The sequence below is a fragment of the Argopecten irradians genome, chromosome 2 (genome assembly GCF_041381155.1).
Source record: "Argopecten irradians isolate NY chromosome 2, Ai_NY, whole genome shotgun sequence".
Taxonomy (NCBI): Eukaryota; Metazoa; Mollusca; class Bivalvia; order Pectinida; family Pectinidae; genus Argopecten; species Argopecten irradians.
Genome location: NC_091135.1, coordinates 31,301,177 through 31,320,954, shown reverse-complemented (window position 1 = coordinate 31,320,954; position 19,778 = coordinate 31,301,177). Strand labels below are relative to the sequence as shown.

The window sequence follows — 19,778 nt, the reverse complement described above, 5'->3', positions numbered from 1 at the left end:
ATTTCTCTGTCTACGTGCTTACAATTCTAAAATGGTGAATTTATACAAATACACCGGCGGTAATGTGTAATTATGTGATTGTGTGTTTCCATTGAAAGCAGGCAGCTCAACAATTCTATAGCCATACTCCAAAGTCAACCACTAAACATAAAGGTGTAGGCGAGAGTTTGCATAATAATTCCTTTCAGGTAGAATATTTGTACTACGCCAGGCAATACACAAGTCTGGGACACTGTCGATAAGGCCACATACAAGCCCAAGGCTCATTGGTCCTCCGAAATGTGACATGCATGCCTATGATATTAATTACACCACATATATGAAATTAATTACACCACAAAGACAATGGTAATTGGTGATAGATTTCTTTGTCACCAGGTTGACATGACTGGGAAGGCAGTCTTGTCACCTGACCAAGTGTTCGTGATGTGTGGGCGTGTGCGTGTGTACTTGAAACCCCTATCGCCAGCTCCACAGTGACTACCTGTCGCATCGTTAATGGCTTCAAAAGAATTTGGCTAAACTATTCAATGCATTCTCGGATCTATTTTATAAGCAAACATAACCATAATCTGGTTACAATTAGCACAGTTATACAAGAGGAGAGGATTATCATTTACACAAACTTCTCCATCCCAGCTAACAAGTCTTTAGGTTCAAGTTAACAAAAGAATCTTGGCTCAGCCCTATAGTAATGTTTTGAATAACTTCCCTTGAGAGTAAAAAGTTTGACGGTGTCACTGTCAAAACCTGCGAGATTTCTGGCCCAGTGTGAGACTGCGACGTTTGTTTGTTTGACAAAAGATCCACCTGTGTCGGGTATTACCTGGTCGGATTTTATTGCAAGTCTCTAGTGATTGGTGGAAACTTGGCAAAGAACTCGTGGAGTTGACCTCTATCTTACTCGCCCAGTTGTAGTAGTATTCAACTGGCTTTTGCTATGTCATCATAATGTTTCCCTGGCCCTGTAGTACCATATAACCAGCGTACCTGTGTGTAGTTTACCTGTGATAACGAGATAACACACCTTCACCACTGCTGGTGTAGCTATAGTGTATTCCAGTGTCAATCTATATGCACAGGAGAGTATATATGTATATATATAATCAACATTTTAACGACAGATGAGTGAAATGTTTACCTATGAGGGATCGTTAGTACTCGGGAGACATGATACAGGAGTGAAGGTAATTGTTTCCTCACATGAGTTTGTACTGTATGTGTCTAACAGGCTGTACCAGACACTGCCAGCAATGTTCAATGACCATCAATCTTATTAGCAGGCAGAGAATCGGCATTCCATTCGTAATCCGTGTGTGTGTGGACCAGATATGTGTTGAATGTGCAACTCTATTGTTGTGTATTGTGTGATCAGAACACAGGTATGGTACCCTGTCTATATAAATGCATTACAGCTTGAAGGTATATGTTAATTACAGCTAGTAGTTATTGCTACATTTATGTGATTATTTGTGACAAGCATGTCAACAACTGTAGTCATCATTTAAGAACATTTAGAAATATATTTGGGCCTGTTGGCTGAACATGTCTGTCTTACAGGCTTTGTTGACACAGTAGGATTTCATTAAAATTATGTGATGAATCATGATAGGTAATTTATAAGTTATACACAATGCAATATAACCATCACACCAACATTGTCACAGTGCTATCGTTTGTTTGATAATGAAACTTCTCCGTAATCAATAAAAGATTTTGTGATGTAGCAGGGTTTGATGAAGTTCCAAATTGCTTTTTCTTGTGCTGACCCTACGCTGAAGTACACCTAAAGCTGTTGACACAGTAAATGCTAGCGGTATATGAACAATCAATACTAGAATGTTTTAATGGCAAAGTGATCTGGTCTGAACGGTCCTTACTAGTAAATATGATTTCAATATGTGTGATTTGAGCTGGTACACTAAGATTTCTGTCAAAAGGGCGAAGATTTCTGTTATTTATGAGGAAGTCAACAGACAATGTGTATTTTACTCCAAATCAATGTACCATGTAGAACTGTTGTCGCCACTTGGTTAGGCGATTGACCTAGATTTATGTGTCCCTGTTAGAGCTAGGTCTTCCTGAACACCTGGTTATATTATCCTTGTACTTCTGAGAGGTCTAATACCTTTAATAGGTATTTGGTTTATATTTGAACATGTTTAAAGGCTTAGTATCACAAAGTGTTGTTTTAGACAGGTTTTGGCACTGTTTGTTGACACATCATTTTCTTGCCCCCTTTGCCTTGCATTTGGAAGGCATAAACGGTACTCAAAGTGTTGCCCAGTTGCCTAACCTTTTCCTCATCCATTCTTAATTCCAAACAAATGGCTAATCTCAAAAAACTACCAGAAGAATTCAAACTCATACAGGGTAATAAGTGTGATATCTAGTCTAGATTGGTGTATCTCATATTACACAGAGTTCTGTATGCATAGTTAAGGTCATGAGTATGTAAGACTATGTAATGACTTGCTATTGGGAAGAAATGGCATTTGTTTTTGTGAAGTGTGAAAAGGATAGAAAAACTAATAAGTACAATAATGGAGTTGATTTTTATTGAATCAATATCTTGGTGAAATGATATGACAATAAATTAAATGTATAGTGACTTTTGTAACTACTATGATATGTGTGTACCTGGAGGTAGGTACACTTAGAAAGACTATCAATATTGATCTTCACTCTCCTACAACTATGGCATGACTATGCCAATATGGAAGTCTCATCTTCTGTAGGCTAAAATGTCACCTTTCATTTTAAAACTACAAAGTAGTCTAAACTTTTACTTGGTGCAAGTAAAAAAAATATATGAATCACTAACTATTAATATATTTCATAAAGTAGTTAGAAAATGTAGTAATGGAGGTTTTCCATTTGTTGATTAATTGAAGTGAAAATCCATCTTCTACAAGTACACTGTAAAATTTTATCTTTGAATAATGGATGCAAATGAATCTGGTATTTAAAATAAATGGTTTATCAGGGTAAGAAATATCCCAGGTCCGATTGGCGGAGACCAGTAAAATATGCTTCCGGGCAAGTGAAAATTGGTGTAAACTTACCCGGTTTTAATGTTAATTACCCTATTTTGGGTAGACTTTGACTGAAATCTTAAATTCGGGCAAGTGGTTTTCAAAATAAGTTTCTTGCCCTGTTTATGAAATATATGTTAATGATTTTAGTGAAACGCTATTTTTTGTTGGTGCAATTTCTGAAACAGTAAGGGAAATGTGATCTATATCTTTGTATCCAGTTCAGTGTTTTGCTCTACTAATGGCTCTTATTTTGTTTTTTCAGAACTAGAACAAACAGATCAAGTGCCGTATACAGGAAGGCTTTCGCCAGGCAAGGCATGTTTTAAAAAAGAAAATGGCTGCCCGAGTAAATGGCCAGATACTCGTCTGTCAAACAAGACCCTGTGTCAGCTCCTTGAACGTCATCCTACTGGTGTGAATGGTTTTACCACGCTACCAGCTAAGTCCCCATCGAAGGCGGACAAATTCTTTTTAGAGGAAAACAATAATATTACATATGACGTTGAAGGGGTATCATGCCCTGGAGATGACAACGCACAGGACAAACGAATGAATGCAAACAGCCATGGACATAACAGGAATTCTAGTAGACCTAATGGCAGTGTTGTGACTTCCAGTACAGACGGTTGGACATCAGATGTGTCAGTTAGTCCAGGTGGGGGTCCTACTCGGCAGCCTCACCAAGGCATGCTGAGTGGCCAGCCAGCTAGTCACGAATCCTCAACTCACACATCAACCATGTTAGCATCCGCAGGTTCCCCGGCCAACTTGTCTGGGATTTTCCGAACCCCTGCAACTCATGTAGATTCCACTCAAAGGCATTTGTCGACAGGAAGTCAGTTTTCTACTCTTTATTCTTCAACAGGTGGAGGTGGAGGAGGAGGCGGTGGAGGATCATCGCCGCTATCTTACGCTAACTTACATGGGGCTCATCCAGCGGCAGTGGTGGCTGCACCAGGCTCACACATGCCAGCTCAGTACAGTGCTTTCTATCCCCAGTTTCCATCCCACAGCGGCTACACACATCGTTCAATGTTGACTGGCCACTACCCACACATAGAATCTTACTCTGCTGTTCTTCAGAGTATGGGCAGCCAGGTCCAGCATGCCTCTCAAACCCAGCTACCTCGAAACTCCTACCTACCCGGTCAGTTACCTCAGTACTCGATCCTTGGCGGCAATCAAAGATCCCTCTCTGTGTCCACCTCTCCTGGCCCCCAGGTAGCCCCTCGTCACTCGCCTGCGACTGGGCAGCATTCTGGGGATTCAGCAGCTAGAGATATAAAATCCCCCCTGAAGTATGAACGTGACTTGGAGGGGCACTCAGGGGGTCGTGAATATTCACCACATTACAAAGAGGAACGAACACACAGTCTTTCATCCATCGAACTTGGCAGCGGGGGCAAGTCGGTGTCCTTTAAAGACTTGCCTCCCCGTCACGAATCTCTGTGTAAGGATCAGAGTGACTATAAAGTGCCTAGTGGGAAGGAAGGCAGTCGCAAACACCGAATATTGACTCGCCCATCAGACAGTGCAGTAGAGAGTTCCTCCATAGACGTACAAAGTGGCTCACATAGCAGCAATAGATCATCAGATCAACCGTCCCCCAAAAGATCAAAGGCAGGCTACGGAGTGTCACTGCCCATAGTTAACCCCCATGGTGTGGAACAGGGTGGGGCTGAGGTCGGCGCGGGCGCTCCACAGTCCTCCTCAAATCTACACTACCCTCCACATTTCATGAAAGGGTCAATCATACAACTAGCTAATGGCGAACTAAAACGTGTAGAAGATCTGCAAACAGATGACTTTGGACAAAGTGCTGATATCAGTAGTGATCTCAAAATAGATTCCAGTACCGTGGTGCGCATGGAAGAAAAGAGCAGCACCGTCGTCCTTGGTTTTGTGGTGGGCGAACACAAAGTACAGGTGAGTGCTTCAGATTGATTGGGTTATCTAAGATATTTCTTGGTAGGATGATCTAATGGTATGTGCTTGTTATATATGATGTTGCAACCTTGAACACTAAGATACATGATGCAGTTGATTTTACTGAAAATGAGTATTTCTATTTAGCGTGTGGAGTTGAAAAATATTAGTCATAAACGGCCTAATAATCATTAGATAGATTGTCTTTTTCTTGGACTGGTTTATTTTACGATGATAGAACAGCATATTTATCTCAATGAAATGGTATTTAATTGTTCTTCCCATTGAATTTAAACAATAGAAGGAGAGACAACTCAGAAGTCAGTGTCTATCCATATAATTTGTTTGGATATCCCTGCTGTCTGTACTGAAATTGTACTGACTTTTTAAATGTTTAAATAATTATGTAAATATAGTTAGTTCATGTTCAGACATTATGAATATTGATGTTGTACTTTTACACACCTGTCGCTGTTTTTCACTTTACTCTCTGTAATCTCATGATGGATCAAAGGCCATCTACAGATAGTAACACTGGTGCTTAGTTTATAGTATTTTCATTGTGTCACATCAATTCATAATATACGGCTGTTTAAAATGTATTTAGGGAGAAAGCAAGCACTTTTTCAGAAAAAAAATGTAACTGTCAATTTGAAAGTTTGATCAATACTATTTATGAGACATACATATTATGCTATGAAGACAAAAGATTCTAGTGGTAGTGTAACTAAAGTGGAGGTTTGCTGCCCACCACAGGTTAGAGGGAATATTCCTTTTGTCTAGTGGTAGTATAAAAGTGGAGGTTTGCTGCCCACCACAGGTTAGAGGGAATATTCCTTTTGTCTAGTGGTAGTGTTAAAGTGGAGGTTTGCTGCCCACCACAGGTTAGAGGGAATATTCCTTTTGTCTAGTGGTAGTGTATAAAGTGGAGGTTTGCTGCCCACCACAGGTTAGAGGGAATATTCCTTTTGTCTAGTGGTAGTGTTAAAGTGGAGTAAGTGGATTTGCTGCCCACCACAGGTTAGAGGGAATATTCCTTTTGTCTAGTGGTAGTGTTAAAGTGGAGGTTTGCTGCCCACCACAGGTTAGAGGGAATATTCCTTTTGTCTAGTGGTAGTGTTAAAGTGGAGGTTTGCTGCCCACCACAGGTTAGAGGGGATATTCTTTTTGTCTAGTGGTAGTGTTAAAGTGGAGGTTTGCTGCCCACCACAGGTTAGAGGGAATATTCCTTTTGTCTAGTGGTAGTGTTAAAGTGGAGGTTTGCTGCCCACCACAGGTTAGAGGGAATATTCTTTTGTCTATGGTAGTGTATGTTCCTAGTGTAAAAGTGGAGGTTTCTGCCCACCACAGGTTAGAGGGAATATTCCTTTTGTCTAGTGGTAGTGTTAAAGTGGAGGTTTGCTGCCCACCACAGGTTAGAGGGAATATTCTTTTTGTCTAGTGGTAGTGTTAAAGTGGAGGTTTGCTGCCCACCACAGGTTAGAGGGAATATTCTTTTTGTCTAGTGGTAGTGTTAAAGTGGAGGTTTGCTCCACCACAGGTTAGAGGGAATATTCCTTTTGTCTAGTAGTAGTGTAAAAATGGAGGTTTACTACCCACCACAGGTAGAGGGAATATTCCTTTTTACCTGTGGTAGTGTGAAAGTGGAGGTTTGCTGCCCACCACAGGTTAGAGGGAATATTCCTTTTGTCTAGTGGTAGTATAAAAGTGGATGTTTGCTGCTCACCACAGGTTAGAGGGAATATTCCTTTTGTCTAGTGGAAGTGTAAAAGTGGAGGTTTGCCACCACAGGTTAGAGGGAATATTCCTTTTGTCTAGTGGTAGTGTAAAAGTGGAGGTTTGCTGCCCACCACAGGTTAGAGGGGATATTCTTTTTGTCTAGTGGTAGTGTTAAAGTGGAGGTTTGCTGCCTACCACAGGTTAGAGGGGATATTCTTTTTGTCTAGTGGTAGTGTAAAAGTGGAGGTTTACCACCCACCACAGGTAAGAGGGAATATTCCTTTTTACCTGTAGTAGTGTCAAAGTGGAGGTTTTATTCCTTTTGTCTAGTGGTAGTGTAAAAGTGGAGGTTTACTTCCCACCACAGGTAAGAGGGAATATTCCTTTTTACCTGTGGTAGTGTAAAAGTGGAGGTTTGTTGCCCACCACAAGTTAGAGGGAATATTCCTTTTGTCTAGTGGTAGTGTTAAAGTGGAGGTTTGCTGCCCACCACAGGTAAGAGGGAATATTCCTTTTGTCTAGTGGTAGTGTAAAAGTGGATGTTTACTACCCGCCACAGGTTAGAGGGAATATTCCTTTTGTCTAGTGGTAGTGTTAAAGTGGAGGTTTGCTGCCCACCACAAGTTAGAGGGAATATTCCTTTTGTCTAGTGGTAGTGTTAAAGTGGAGGTTTGCTGCCCACCACAGGTTAGAGGGAATATTCCTTTTGTCTAGTGGTAGTGTTAAAGTGGAGGTTTGCTGCCCACCACAGGTTAGAGGGAATATTCTTTTTGTCTAGTGGTAGTGTTAAAGTGGAGGTTTGCTGCCTACCACAGGTTAGAGGGGATATTCTTTTTGTCTAGTGGTAGTGTTAAAGTGGAGGTTTGCTGCCCACCACAGGTTAGAGGGGATATTCTTTTTGTCTAGTGGTAGTGTAAAAGTGGAGGTTTGCTGCCCACCACAGGTTAGAGGGGATATTCTTTTTGTCTAGTGGTAGTGTAAAAGTGGAGGTTTGCTGCCTACCACAGGTTAGAGGGGATATTCTTTTTGTCTAGTGGTAGTGTTAAAGTGGAGGTTTGCTGCCTACCACAGGTTAGAGGGGATATTCTTTTTGTCTAGTGGTAGTGTAAAAGTTAGACATGATATCAGCTAACTATTGAAGGTTTTGGTTTTAGTGGTTGTGTGAAAGTGAATGTACAAGGCCCACATACTAGCTCAGGATTGTAGTAATTTCTCATATCCCGTCTTTCTTGTGCATCAAAATGATATCAAAAACTTGGTTGAGTGACTACAGTACGGTAAATACATTTTTTGTAAATAAAAATGACAAAAATGTTCATAATTGTTAGATACACATATGGTGAATAATGTTCAAGCCACACTGTTACACTTACATTAAGTGTAAGTAGGATGAAATTTAAATGAAGTTCTTAATTCTTTTATTGCCTTTTAAATCTAACTTAATAAGTTGTTAACAATTACTTAGAAAATGATGCATTCAGTTGTCTCTTTGTGCCAAGCATTAGTTAAACGATTGTAAACAAGTGACATGTGTTTAATCTATAAACTAGCATGCTGACATACACGATACCCACGTGAAAGCTATAATACACAAGCTTCAGGTATAAATATAATTGTTGTTTTAATGTCAGTTTAATTGTAGTCTTCAAAGATACGTTATCCATGTGTATACATTGAGGAAAAATTAGACAGATTTATTCACTGATTTTAACTGGCCAATTTTTCATGCCATTTCATTTATTTCCAAATTATCACTATTAAATAAACATGAACTGAAAGAAAAAATTCACAATTTGAATAATTATCAATAATTGATCAAAAATAACATATTGTCTGTCTTGTCACCTGCTGCACTAATACTTTTACATTCATGTTCATCTATAAGTACATGCACTCGTCTTGTGACACGGTATAAATTTGGTATTTGTTACTGAGCTAGTCCGTATCACTGAGCTTAATATAATCTCTCATTCAGCTAATCTCTGTCACTCAGCAAGTCTCTTTCACTCAGCTGGTCTCTCATCCAGCTAGTCTCTCTCACTGAGCTAGTCTCTCACTGAGCTAATCTCTTTCACTGAGCTAGGCTCTATCACTTAGCTAATCTCTTTCACTCAGCTGGTCTCTGTCATTCAGCTGGTCTCTGTCATTCAGCTAGTCTCTGTCACTCAGCTAGGCTCTGTCACTCAGCCAAGCTTTGCGGCTCCTTGTTTCTTTCACTCAGCGAGTCTTTGTCACTGAGCTAGTCTCTATCACTCAGCTAGTCTCTTTTACTCAGTCCTGTCACTGAGCTGATCTCTGTCATTCAGCTAGTCTCTGTCACGAAGCTAGTCTTTTCCACTCAGCTAGTCTCTGTCCTCTCATTCAGCTGATTTTGCTATCATATTCAGGGGAGACCATTTTGAATTGACTTTAGATGTTGAAAGGATGTTGAGTAAAATAAAACTAAAACTTCATCTGACATTTCCATATATACTGATGTAATGTAGTAAAAACATTAAAGCACTAGATGTAGGGTCCATGATTTGATAAAACTTGTGCTGATGACAGAATTTCAGACCTAGTCAGTTGTATGAGGATGTTTCAAGTAATCATGTTTTGGCCCATTAGCTGGTTAATTGAATGTATATTTACTGACTTGTGACTGATGTACACACACATCATAGGCTCACCTTATCACACTCAATTTCTCTCCTCGATAAACCTCAATTTCATTTCCCAAGTCACTAATCACATTTAATTATGAATTGTATTAATCCTAGTGAAATGATTTGGTTTTAAGTTTGTGACTGAAGATGTGCCAGTGTAATCTACCCACAGGTGTCTAACGACTCTCTCATAATGTCCAACTAATTAGGCTTAGCTGTATTCACTGTAATTAGTGCCTGAGGTACCAATGTATTGCTTGATATGTAATGTACTATGTGTAAAGACCAAATACCATCATCTGTGTCAATCCAAATACCAGGTATAAAAAGAAATTTTATGTCAAAGATATCAAAAATTTTAAATAGTGGCATTTATAATCCATAGAAAGTTTAAGGTACTAATTAAAATTAATACAGTATGCTGTATTAAGTGATTGTATGGTTTAGAATATGTAAGGATACAGCAGGTGCTCTGGCATAGTCATCGACTCCATTTTATATGTGATCTGTCTGACGATTTGTGAAACAGTTATATTGTTTCTGTTATTAGGTAACTGTTGAAGCGACAGTGGAACACCCGTTCTTTGTGTTTGGGCAAGGCTGGTCCTCCTGCGACCCCGACAAGACCCTGGAACGGTACGGCTTGGAGTGTCATAGACTGTCTGTAGGGGATATCTGTATATCTCTTACGCACAAGGAGGTCACCGCACGTGGTGCTGAGCTGTCACAGCAACAGTTACGCCAACAGGAAGAGAATAAACATCTACAGCAAAACAAGTCTCCTACACTGACGTTCCAAGCACCCCGGTCTATAAACAAGTGTTCACAAAGTCAGAGTGAAATGTATCTGAGTGTATCAACTGCTGACAGTGTGGACAAACAGAACTCTCCAATGGACACATCGACAGAGTCCAATCAGGACCAGCACATGGTGGACAGTAGGCCACCGAGAAAACGTCACTGGTCATCATCCGACCACAATAATGACAGTGTTCACAATGACCCGGCCCCAAGATCTTGAAACAATCTTAACATATTCAGGTCTTTACTCAACCAATCACAGTTGACATAAAAATAAAATTGTATGATTTTTGATTGGCTGAACAGAAACTGAGTTTCAGATTTTTTCATAATCACAGAGCCAGGAAAAAAACAAGCTTAGTCCTAAATTACCAGATCAATATCAGAACAAATTTTTATTATTGTTAGGACGACACAATTTCTTTTCATATGGATTCTTTTATTTAACATTGTGAATGTTACCCACAAATTGTTTTGTCTGCTCATCTGCTTCTGTTAATCTGGAGATGTAAAAAGTGTCACCCTGGCCTTGGGGGTCTAAACATTCCTGTCTCCCACAAACATAATAATATCCATTTGAATGGGTATGATTAGATTACAATGTACAACCTGACTCAACTTAGGTTTACATAGATCAAGCTAAATGTATTTTAAAATTATAAAAGTCGTACAAGACTGCCGGTGGGTACATCATCCTGGTGCATATTAAATATTTTGTTTTGCCAAAAGATTGATAGATAAAAGCATTATAAGGATTGAAGCATTATCTGTGATGTGAGAGACTTATATGGCTGCTTAGTGATAGATTTACCAGCTGATGTATGCTGTCAGCCTACCCAAAACAAGAGTTATAGTGACCCAGATATTGATCCGGCTCTGGTTGACTCTTGTAACGTTGGGTTCAGTGTGACACTTGTTACTTCAGCTCCTTGCATTGATGTATATGTAGTTTCTTTGATTTATGATGACGCAATATGTAAGCTAGCTTCTGTCAGCTATGTAAATATTGTGTCTCATCCTTTTCCCATTATTCAATGCAATTATGTTTTAGGTTAAACATTTTTAGTTGCTCCTGATTTTCTTACATGCTACTAGTGTGTTCATTATCATTGCTATAAATGGCCAATAAGTCATACTCTAAAAAATCTTACTCAACCAATTAGCTAAAATGCTATTAATTACATGCACAGAGAAATGAAGAAATCTGTAGATAACAGAGGAAGTGTGTAGAGTGTAACCCGGTGACTTGTGTTTCCTGCTCACCATATCAGTCCAGTTCTAGTTACCTCCCTTACACAAGTATATTTGACACTGCTGTATCCAGAGATCTGATCAAGTACACACATTTATACATCTGTTATTTGCATATGAACTATATAAACCTTTCTATTATGATTTGCTTTTGATGTAGAAAAATATTTTAAGGTAATTCTGTGGTTAGTTTGGTTTCTCACTGGTAACATTATGAAGTATTTTGATTATTTTGAGTGTTTGATTAGGAATTAATGCACAATTAACTGGTAAAAATCCCTGATAAAATTGGCTGATCAATCAGGCAAATATCAGTGGATTGGAGTGGAGATCTGACACACATAACAATATATATAACATATCAAATATTTCTGGTTAAGTCCAATAGTATCAACATCTTAGTGTGACGGCCTCTATTCTTTTACTCTATACACATTATCTGTATTGACTTACAGACTAGAAAAGATTAATTACTACATACCAATCAAATTTACAATCTTGTATAATTTTCAAGTACATTGTGTCACAGCTCAATTTTGTCCCATTCTCAATTACCATCACCAGGATAAAAATTGGCTTGTTGGAAATAACATACATTTGTACAAGCGGTGCGAGATAAAGTTACAGTAAAATATACCGATAATTAGTCAACATATTATCAATAATCAAAACCAAACTTTGTACGCCAGACTGTGTGATATTTCACGGATGTCAACAATCTCCTTTCACTTCTTACCAACTCTTTGTTCATTATTGTTGGTTGTAGTGCAATCTACATGTTATCAAACTGTAACCTAAACATGTCATTTTGTTTCTGCTCGTTTTGATGTATTCATTTAGGTCTAGTGGCTTAAGTATATCAGAAAAAGTGCAATGTGATCCCTCGTCATCCTCAATACTTTATCCCTGGCTGTTTACTCTCGTTAAAGACATGTAAATAATGCTTTCTAATTAAGCTGTAGGGAGTATTGATTGCTAGGCTGAGTAGTAGATAGTTCTGTGTTTCTTCAGTATTATTTCATGATGTTTATCTCTGGATGAAATTGGTAAAATTCTAACAGTTTTACGATACTGCTTGGACCCCTGTCTTAATTATGAGAAAAATATTACCTAGAAAGTCTAATTCTGTGCAGCAATATGAAGGAAGGATATGATCCGATTGTAATGAATTGGTATACACAGAAGACAATATAAGAATTGCTGTTTTTATGGATTATTTTATATATCTAGTGACTTGGTATCTCGTGATATATTTGGTCAACTTCCTGTTGTGTATTGGTTCTCGTGTCTATTTTTAGCACTATTTATGAAAAAAATCAAAATGATTTAATTTTTTCTTGTGAGAAAGATAGAAATATAGTTGGTTGTTGAAATGTTTATTTCCTGTTGGGAAAAACCTGTGTCGAAAATAATTTCATGAGATGGCCTTTTACATGCACCAATGTTAAGATGATTGTTTTGTCCACATAATGTAACTTGAGGTTAAGGACACATGTCCCTCAGGGTTTCTCATGATAAACAAATAACGAAAAAGTCCCCATGTACAGTTTCCATGGTGATAGTTTGACTGTTACCATGTTCTTATTCTGTTCCCATAGTCACCTGGACAACATATTCAAATGTTGTCTTTCCTGATACATAGCCACGGTACATACTTTCTCACATTTGTTCAGCAATGACAGCATTGCCAGGTTTACACAAGTTGTGTTGCCATGGTAATGGTTGTCAACTAGAAATGCCAGTGAGTTGCTGGTGGCATGTGATTTTGTGTGCAGTAGATATGTTAGAATCTGTGAATGGCATAGAGCCGTGTATAAAGATATATTGTATATAGAAATCAGATTCGTTGGTTTATCTGGTCACTTTAACATTGTTACTTACGCATCCTCATCGACCCCAGATTCATCCGCCATTAGAGTTTAAATGTTGGACGCAGCTGTTGTATTTTTAATGCCTGTTGTCATCTGTGATATGTTAATATTAAAGTGATACTGTTTTACCTGTTAAGTCCACGGCACAGCATTTTACAGCAAGTTGTTTTACTCCACATGTTTTTAATGTTTCCATGTTCAGGGTCAATGTAAGGGGCACATTTTGGTAGTGTTTTGTTGACAAGGTTTTGCTTAATACCATTAAGCTGCCAAAATGAAAAGTTTCTTAAATATTTCTGGTGAGCGGTATTTTAGTCCATCTGTTTCCTGATCTAGGGGTTGAGATCTTTTAAGTCTCTAAACAATTTTTAAACAGTGTAATATGGTAACTACAACAATAAATTTTCTTCAAAAATGGCACAATTAGATAATATGATGAAGTGATTTTCCAATTAGAAATTAATATAGTTAGGGATTCTTCTTGTAATATTACTTTCAAGAGGTATATACCTGTGTAATGATATTTTACACTGCTCAAAGTTTTTGTCACTAAATCTAACGAGCAGTACAGAGGTACTACAATTTTGCTGTGCCTGGAAGAGTGTGTGTGTAATAATGATTGTTAAAAATCTAGATATTCAAAACTTGTTGTTGGATGTGCGTCTTGGTGTGGTTGATAATTGTGTTATGTGTGTGGATGCGTTTTCTTAGAAAAGAGGAAGGAAGAGATCTTGTGATTATATATATTATAACTACACAGTGGTCATGTTAAAACTTTGCCAAGCAAAGTGGGGCCGTCATTAATACAGCGATCAGAAAGTGCTTACATATTATTCAATATATTAGACTCCTTCAGATGTCAAGGATTTCTCTCACTTGAAGTGCTACTTTGTTAACTGTACACACCTTAACACTGTCATAGTTAGGGGATCAGCTTACACCAATTTATTTCCTGTGGATCAAATCATCAAAATAATGGAATTGATCAGGAAATAAATATTGGACAAAGCATATTGTCAATGCTAAATGATCCAATGATGGAACTCTATCAAACCTTTATTAATTAAATAACCTTTTGGTGAACTTTGAATATCACAAAATAATTAATGATACATCTGGTGATTTAATGACAAGATAAAACGACCTTGTTATTGATGATGTTGGTGACTGGTCCTCATTACAGTGTAAAGTGTGCAGTATGTCTGATAGATTTACACATAAAGTGCTATGTTATTACTGGAGATGTACTAAATAAAACAATTATAGAAATCACACTTGATTGGATGGATCTTTCTAACCTTGTTACACTAACAAGTCATTTGTTGGACTGTGTGTAGGCTTGTAACCGTCTAGTTATACATCTCAGGAATTCACTTGTTTCACATCAGCGACAATGTACATGGTTCAAGAAAAGGGAAAAAAATCACTTGAAAAAATAGTATTCAATCCAGAAAAGGCGATTGTAATTTAAGCATACCTGAGTATTTTTCTCTTTTCTGGTCAATCTTGCAATTTCCTTTCCAAAATATTGTACAACTGTAGTTTTGAAAATGATGATTTTGATCTAGATTATCATGTACCGTATATTAGATTAAGATTTAGATTACGGTTAAATCCATGTCATTTTTCATTATTGTAGAATGCCAATTTTGAAAGGGAGATAATTCCTATAGTATTCCTCACCTTTATGGTTAAAATTGAATGAGTTTGAGTCCTTTACTGATGATTCTGAAAATCATCGGAAAGTTTACCGAAATGATTGGTAGAAATGAAGAGTTATAATACCCTCTAAACATAGAGTAGAAAACAGCCTATATACAGTGATGGTTTAAGAGATAGGTATTGACCGATTGTCCTCAAGCCACATCAATCAGAGTATGGTGTGTTCTCCCAATGTATATCATTGTAAACAGGGTATGGGTTCACAGCCGTTGTTGCAGATCAGTACTTCAGTAACGAACTTTGTAATCATTTTTTGCAATAACATCACAAAATTTATTTAATGTGGAGTGTCAAGTGCCTCAAAAAAGGAACTTTTAATATGTTTTTAACATCCTGTGGCGTGAAGAACAAGTATTTTGTGAAACTGTTATATTTGTAGTACTGTGGTTAATATCATGATTCATGGGATTTGTCTGATATTTTAGAGAACAATACCATTTTTTGTGAATTATCAAAAATTATATATATTATTATATATATTTAGCTTATCACCTCCTAACATTATATGTAGTACTGGGGGTGGCAGTGTCGCCCCTCCATCTGTTGTCATGGTGATGTACTATGTTGACCAATTCCATCATTAAAATGCGTTGTTATGCGTTTTCTCATGTCTCATTCAGTAGCCATCGTTATATGAACACAGACACACTGTGCCAGATTGGAATAGCAAAAAATACAGATAAATTTTTCTTGTTTCCACTGGCAACCATTTTGATTATTTCATTTAAGAAAAAAAAAAATATATATATATTTTGTGCAGACATAATGATAAAAGGAGCAATTTTCTTGATATTTTTCAATTTGTTCCAATATTTTCACGATATTATAAGCCACTGGTGTATGCTGTCAGGGGCAGATAACTCCCTGTCTAGATTTCTTCCCTTGTCACTTACTTAAAAGCTGACAGTAGGCTACAAGTATGTTCAACTTTCATAGATTTATTCATGTATTGTTAAAAATCCGATGAATAAAATATTACAAAGTTATCTGATGTACTTTTGATCAAATATCAAATAAGACTTGTTCATGTATTGTTACAAATTTGGTGAATAAAAGTATTACAAAGTTAACTAATCTCTTATTTTTTATACATATTATATTGGACAATAACAGCAAGGTTATTGAAATACAATGTAGGTCAGCATTTCAGATATCCTAAATGAATGTTTGAAGAGCAAAGAATGAATGCCCACTTCATGAGTGCAGACATAAACAACTTAATTCCTGCCACATATCATGTTGTCAATGGATGAGAAAGGTGCCCTGCAACTTTTTCTTCAGATGTCTTGTTTGTGTTACCTAAGCACACGTCAAATTAGACTTACAAACTTACAAAGAGCTCAACCATACCTAGGCCTTACCAAGTGCTTTGCATATCAGATTTTAGCAAGTTCAAGGATTTAACCGTTTGATTAACTGCAGCAGCCTCGACAGCTAATAAAATTAATTATAGATAACTGGAAGGAGCAATAAAACAATAATTTTCTCCTTTAAGATACAATCAATATTAGTATGACCAAGCCTCTAGTGATTTATCCAGTCACATTTAGGAACGTTCATGATCGTGAAAATCGCAAAAGTAACTTGCATACGAAAGAAGAAAGAAACGTATCTCTATTCAGTTGACAGTAAAAGACATTTGAGAGTAATCTGAATGCATCACATGTACACGTGCTCCGTACTTTTGGGGAATGCGTCACAAAGTTATTTGATATTTCTGAGACGAACTTTATGAGTCGGTTATTCACATAACTATTTTTGCAGTTCTTGATCATAGCTATTTTTGCAGTTCTTGATTTGTGCTCTTCTGCAGGCGATATGAAAACAAAATAAACAGGATAACACATCGCACGCGCAATGTCTGGCGCACGTAGTACATGCATTGTACATTACTCAATGTTTTACAATGCTGTACCCACTGTCCCTGCCAACAATGTGGTTGGCCTAGATTCTGAAGGTATTACTCAAGTCGCGCCAGTGAATGAGTGTAGTAGTGGAACCTGTAGAGGTGCTGGCTTGGTGCCTCGGAATTAAAACATGGATGAGGAATGTTGCTTTACACAACATAAACACAGGTACAGAAATAGACGTCCTACTGGCACCGAGGCTGTTTACATGTGACGTAACGTTACAGCTATCTTAGATACACGTAACATCCTTGTGCACGTGCATAAGGATGCCGAATGTTTTATTCCGTCATCACTTTGCCATTGCAAATATTTCTGTCTTCTACTGAGGCATGTGATATGATTGCAAGTTTAATTTTAGAATAGTTTGTTTGTTTGTTTGATTAATAAACTTCCTATTAACAACCAGGGTTGTGATAAATGCCAGCTCTTTCCTGAAATGTCCTAACAGCAAACATATGGAATCAACTTTCAGGATCTGTCATAATTGACGTCAATGAAAAATACCAAACATCAAGGTGTGAGCTTAGTAGAAACCTAAAAATAAAGAAAATTCAAATTTAGAGCATACCAAAAGATACGGCGTTAATTTAGGAAATACTTCTTAAAAGAATTAATTATGGTGAATGCCAATGCAAAGGTTAATTTGTATGCATCTATGAGCAGGTCAAACGTATTCAATTGTGATAAACCTGGCGCAGTTTACAGTTTTATAAATTAAAGTCAGCTACTTCCTCTAAATCCATCGATCGTTTAGTTCCTAGATTAACTAACTTATCCAGACAGATAGGTGTGATTTATGTTTAGGGTAGGTTCTGTTCGATCTCAACCTTGCAATATGGAAAATGTAAAAGCTGTACATATATATGACCCGATGAAAAACAAGTGCTGATCGATAGAGAGATACTTTGTTGTAGCCAGCATTTATGACTTAATCTCAACAATTGACAAAGGCGTTCATTTCAGTATTCGCCGGAAATCGGCTGCTGACCTTGTAGTACTGCCCGCCGGAAGTGACTTGTTTAGCTTGTTAATTAGGTCACAGTGATCAAGGTTCTAAGTGTTCAGTAATCAATAAGCTGTTACCGCTGTGAGAAGTGATGTCCATCGATCCCTGGGTCATTCTGTTCTATTGACCATAATGTTCTAGGTAAAACAAGACTCTCACAGCTATATCGATTAGCGTGGTCAACTGTCTACAGTTGAAACACCGTTCAAACACCGTGCGAATACACACCAGCTATCGATCTGATAGTAAGATAAAGTACCAAACAAGATAAGAGGAAACGAATCAAAATAAACACTGTAACTGTTACAAATTCTCGAGTTCAGATTTCATGTTGAAATATTTACATTTTCACTGCAGTCCCACAAATGGCTGCTCCATCCTTGACGATAATGAATGATTAATTCTAGATGCAAAATCCCTTAGTACATGTACATTTGTATTTCAACATAAAATTTTAACTAAATGTAAATATGAACATTGAACGTCTTTCAGTTGGCATTCATAGCCCAAATGAATGCCAAGTGAACAGAGACAAAATTAAATGTACCTTCTCGAACCTATTTCGATCATGTGTTTGTATATGACGCTCCAATTAAAATAATACACTACGTCCATAAACGTAGTACAGCGACCGATACGATTTTTATAAGATTACGCAAATTATTTAAGTAGAACCTTTTCGCGCCAGAAGTTTCGACATTAACTGAAGAGTCTGACACATTCTGTTAAACTACATTTTCTGTTAGTTGTCTCGCTCATAGCAGTCTCAATACTAGTAAGGTACCGCCAACGGTTCCAGAAATGGGCGGTCGCTAGCGATTCCATTGATGGAGTGGAAATAGGAACCGGAAGTGGTTATTGTAGCATATATTGCAAGACCGTTGTTAACTTAGCGGTACTAGCATGTTACTCAGCCTCATTGATAAGGAAAATACAGTAATGTATGATGAACCAATGGTGGCTTCGTTGAGTTACGGCTATTGTTGTACCCTGTAGTAGACACCTGTATTCTATTGAAAAACGACCAAAGTTAATTCCATTGATACAGTGAACGCTGGGATTCCTGTTTGCTGAAAGACGCAGTCACGAACTTTTGTAGATACTCTTTCCGGTAACACATTTTTAAGTGAACGGAAGGTCAAAATGCAACAGAAATCTGTACCTGTGTACTAGCCAACAAAAACCGCCATTTTCGATATACGAAAGCAATATATATATGCGAAAACAGGGGGTCGTCTGAAAATAGAAAATACGTCATACTCTCCTTATTCGATTAAAATGAAGCTAGATATATTCCCAGGAAAAGGGGACACTGTAGATCGTTATATATACTAAACTGTGTTGCTATTGGCATTATCAAAAGAGGACGATACTAAAAGCTGCAGTCAGAACTGAATGTATCCGTCGAATGTGACAGTCTCTTGTATTACACTTATTAGTAGCGATTTAAGAGAAGAAAACTAAGCAGTATAACTTACAAACCCTGCGATCACTTGGATACATTGAAAACGCGTTCGCAAAGAATTTCGGAATAAAACTTCGGTGGTGTACCTTCAACATTTTTTGTTATGATTGTCACTAATTAATATTCAACCTCGTTAGAGTTCCTGGTTTCACCACATCAAACAGTACAACTGAATTCATACGACAAGAAAGAAATACATTCTCTTACACGCTACACGCGAAGGCGGAAAAATATTCATTAGCTTATTTCTAGGTTGTACTCATTTGCCGTTACGAGAAAAATTTTACATATAGAAAATGTCTTTTAATTTTGGATACACTCGGAAGCGTTCAACACCTTCCAGTGACTACAATAGGCTTGAATGCTAAATATGGTAAGGCATTAGATATTATCCAAAGGTTGATCGAGATATATCTACTGAGCA

General features: G+C 37.5%; 1 protein-coding gene across 1 annotated transcript in view; it reads left to right on the top strand.

Annotated features, from left to right (window-relative positions):
* The window catches only part of LOC138315134 (ataxin-1-like), an 80,898-nt gene extending 64,855 nt beyond the window's left edge, over positions 1-16,043 (top strand). Inside the window, exons 3-4 of the mRNA XM_069255917.1 lie at positions 3,301-4,964; positions 9,879-16,043. Coding sequence (XP_069112018.1) covers positions 3,301-4,964; positions 9,879-10,349 — 2,135 coding nt within the window. The 3' untranslated portion in view covers positions 10,350-16,043. The remainder of the gene's footprint in view (positions 1-3,300; positions 4,965-9,878) is intronic.
* Positions 16,044-19,778: the final 3,735 nt, after the last annotated feature.